A 3,702-nucleotide genomic window follows, 5' to 3' on the forward strand; every position below is an offset into this window, starting at 1 on the left:
TAAATTCCGGGCGCCCAACATTTTGAAATACAATGAAAACGTATCTCCGACATCTCCTCTAAACTTCCTTCAACTCATTTGAATCAGCTGTCATCTGATTCTTGTTATCGTAGTTCCAAGGGACAGCTTTTGGCTGTCCACGCCATCATCTTGAATAGCCCTGTAAAGTCACATCTTACCCTTTGTCGGTCAGTGAAAGCCCGGACCCTGTCAACCTTCCTTCACATCATAAATTCTCCAATCCAGGCATTGCATTTTCCCCCTCTCAAGAGCATCGTCTTCCTTTTATAAGAAAGCGACCAGAATTGAAAGCAAAGAGTTAAACTCTTTATAGTCACGTGTTCGGTAAAATGTGGAAAGGAGTATTGTTTTTCGTGCTATCCAGACAAAATAGCCCATAGAATATACGGCAGGCAGTCCAGAGATAACATTTACTGCAGGTGAGACTCGAATAATCGCATATCCTGCTAAAGATAATGATGCTGTTAAGTAATGCAAGGGATTAAATTTTACTTGCAAGGTGTCGATTCACAAGCCTGACAGCAGAAATATTGGTGCCTTTGAACCTGGCAAAAAAAATTTTGCCAAACTCGTACTTCTTCTGTTTGACGGGAGGCAGAAGTAGAAACTATTAGACAGTGGAATAGATATTCTAACGTACACTGATTATTTATCCAAGAGGCGGTGGGATGTATTTCCGGTACCAATGGTCGGGTTGTTGGCTCGTTGGACAGTCCTGAGTTGCGTTTGTTCCTCGCCGAAGACTATTAAGACAGGGGCCAAGCATTTTACAACCATATCAGTGATTAACGCGCACAAGATGCTGCATTTGCACACAAGAGTCACGTTCAATAGGGCCATGCATATTAACCTCAGCATCTGAGGCAGTGGAGGCATTGCTGCGTACCGTCAGTATAATATCAGCAAACGAATCAATTACAGGGACATACCAATGACCCGCTAAGATTATTCCTTGTGTTTCTATTGTTAAATTCACGTTAAAACTGTTGGCCTGTATTCTGATAGTTGAATTGTTTTGCATTCTGTTACAGCTAACCTGCTCTCCGTTGTCGTCCTGTCCCGGGGAATGCCCGACCTCTCCAAAGGAGTGATTCGTTACATGATAACTATGGCAGTTGCAGACACAATGGTCTGTGTGTTTAACGTGACGTTGGGAAACGTCTTCCTCTATCATTTTCCGCGTTCCTTCCTGGCCCACACCTCCACTTGCCGCCTGGGAGCCGTCATACAGAGAAGCAGTGTGCAATTCTCTGTCTCGTCCACGGTATCATTCACCATCGACCGCTGCATTGCTATTTGCTCCCAGAAATTGAAAACCAAATATTGTACCAAGAGGATCGCCGCGGTCATTATATCGACCGTGTGTGTCTTTAGCTTTTTGATGCACATTCCAGCTTATTTCCAGTATGAACCCCAGTCAGTTGTGGATGGTGTCCAATGGGACTGCAGTACCGTAACTCAATACTATTCTTCACCAGCATGGCAGGCTTACAGATGGTTGTCCAACAGCTTCGTGGCATATGTTCCACTGCCACTGCTGTTACTGCTGAATTCTCTCACAGCCCGACACATTTTACTGGCCAGCAAAGCTCGGAGGTCTTTGAAGCGCCGTGGGGTCGGTGAGGTCCGTGATCCCGAGATGATAAGCCGAAGGACGTCCATTATTTTGCTCTTCGCCATCTCTGGGTGCTTCATCGCCTTGTGGGCCCCCGCTATGATCATTGGCATTTTTTCTCAATTCACCACAGAGTTTACGTTTGACGCCGAGAAGTCTCTGTATCTGGCCATTAGAATCTCGGTTCTGCTGATGTATCTTAGTTCCTGTGCAAATACTTGGATTTATGCTTTGACCCAGAGGAGATTCCGTGAGGAATTGATGAAGGTGTTAAAATATCCATTTATGGTCCTTTTTCGGTTTTTTTAAACGAATGAAGTAGTCGCAATAAATCAGAGTTCATGAAAATGTTCCTCAGTTCGTTTCCAATTTCGACTCTTGACGATTCTGTCTTTTCATTGAGTTTATTCTTACTTTATATTCTTAAGAATTGCATATGTTTTGGTCTTTATAGCCCTAAAATATCTGGAAGAGACGCTGTCAAATGCTAGAGGAGGAGGGGGCGAGGATTCATTCATTGTTGCTATCTCTCATTTCAGGGCAATTGTCTATTAATATTGTCTGGTTATATTAATGGAGATATAAGGTAGGGGACGAGGGAAAATTGGACTCGATGCTGAAGCTTGTACATAATTGGAAAATGTTCCGCATTTTTATTATTATGGATTTTTGGAAAAATAGTAAAATATTTATTTAAAACAAATTGAATGAAAGAAAAAGGCAAAATGCTAGAATAACTCATCACGTCTGGCAGAAACAATACCAAGAGAACTCGTTAAATGTTTCGTAAACAAGCAAAATACATGAGAGGATTGGATCGGCGAATGCACCGCGTAGTTTGCCTTGAGTAGGGGCTTGGAGGACCAGATGACACAGTGAGGGGGAAGGAGCGATTTAATACGAACTGGGTGGAAGTATAGTGACAGATTATATAAAAATATTTTTGGGGAGATGAATTCGGAAAGGTTAGAGTAGGTTATATAAAACACTTTCAAACAAATCTTATTTGTAATCCTGGAGAATTCACAAAAACTTTGAATAATGCCTATGGAGCCTTCACAAGTAACAATTAATAGTACTGATGTTGTAGAATAAATGGACTATTGTATTTTTTGATAAACTTTATTTATAAATATATGAAGTACATAACTAAAAACACAAAATTATAAGTAAATCCCCCTTAAAAAAAAAGAGGAAAAACCCTATATACCCCCTCCTCTAACACCTCTAATAAAAACTCTCTAACGAGGGAACAAAACATATCTCAGTTACTCATTCATTGCTAAGGAATATGCCAACGTTTACAATTTAATAAGAAACACACAAAACACCACAAATAGTAACTATTGTACCTTCAAAGACATACGCCTCAAATATGGAGACCACATCTTCACATGAAAAGAATAATTATTACATAAATTATATGTTATCTTTTCCACACACAAGCTTTCAATTCATGATGCAAACGATTCATATTCAAATCCATATCCTTCTTCCATGTAATCACAATACATTTCCTTGCCACTGCTAAAGTTAAACGAGTAAATTCACGTTGAAATGTATCCATTTTTTAATCTCTTGTGAAAGTTATAATATTCCCCGTTAAAAAAACATTGGATTCAATATTAAAATAATCTCAAATAAATCCTTCAAAACCACTTTAATTTGTATCCAAAAATACTTAACCTTATCATACAATTAGACAGAAAGGAAAAAGTACCAATGTGAGTCCCACAACGGAAACAAAAAAAATTATTAAATCCATATATTTTATCTTTTCCAGAGTTAAATATAACTGATATAAAATTAACAATTCACCCAACTATATCGTACGATTGAGTCACGCTATCTTCACACATACTAGTCCATTCATCTTGCGTTAATTCCAAAGATAAATCTTTTTCCCATTTATTCCTTGATTTATCTAAATCCGATTTAAACATTTTGTCTTGAAACAAAAAAATACATGTCTGAAATAAATCCCTTCTTTACCCCATTTACAATTAAATTTTCAATTTTAGTTAATTTAGGTATCTTCAGTTTGCGCCCAAATTTTCCACTACTAA

The 3,702-nt window shown here is 38.6% G+C and overlaps 1 protein-coding gene across 1 annotated transcript; it reads left to right on the top strand.

Moving 5' to 3' along the window:
• Positions 1-1,087: 1,087 nt before the first annotated feature.
• Positions 1,088-1,945, top strand: LOC138753008 (probable G-protein coupled receptor 139). The gene has a single exon (XM_069915603.1). The coding sequence runs from the start codon at positions 1,088-1,090 to the stop codon at positions 1,943-1,945; it is 858 nt and encodes a 285-aa protein (XP_069771704.1).
• The last annotated feature ends 1,757 nt before the right edge of the window (positions 1,946-3,702 follow it).

This window comes from Narcine bancroftii, chromosome 2, assembly GCF_036971445.1.
Source record: "Narcine bancroftii isolate sNarBan1 chromosome 2, sNarBan1.hap1, whole genome shotgun sequence".
Lineage (NCBI taxonomy): Eukaryota > Metazoa > Chordata > Chondrichthyes > Torpediniformes > Narcinidae > Narcine > Narcine bancroftii.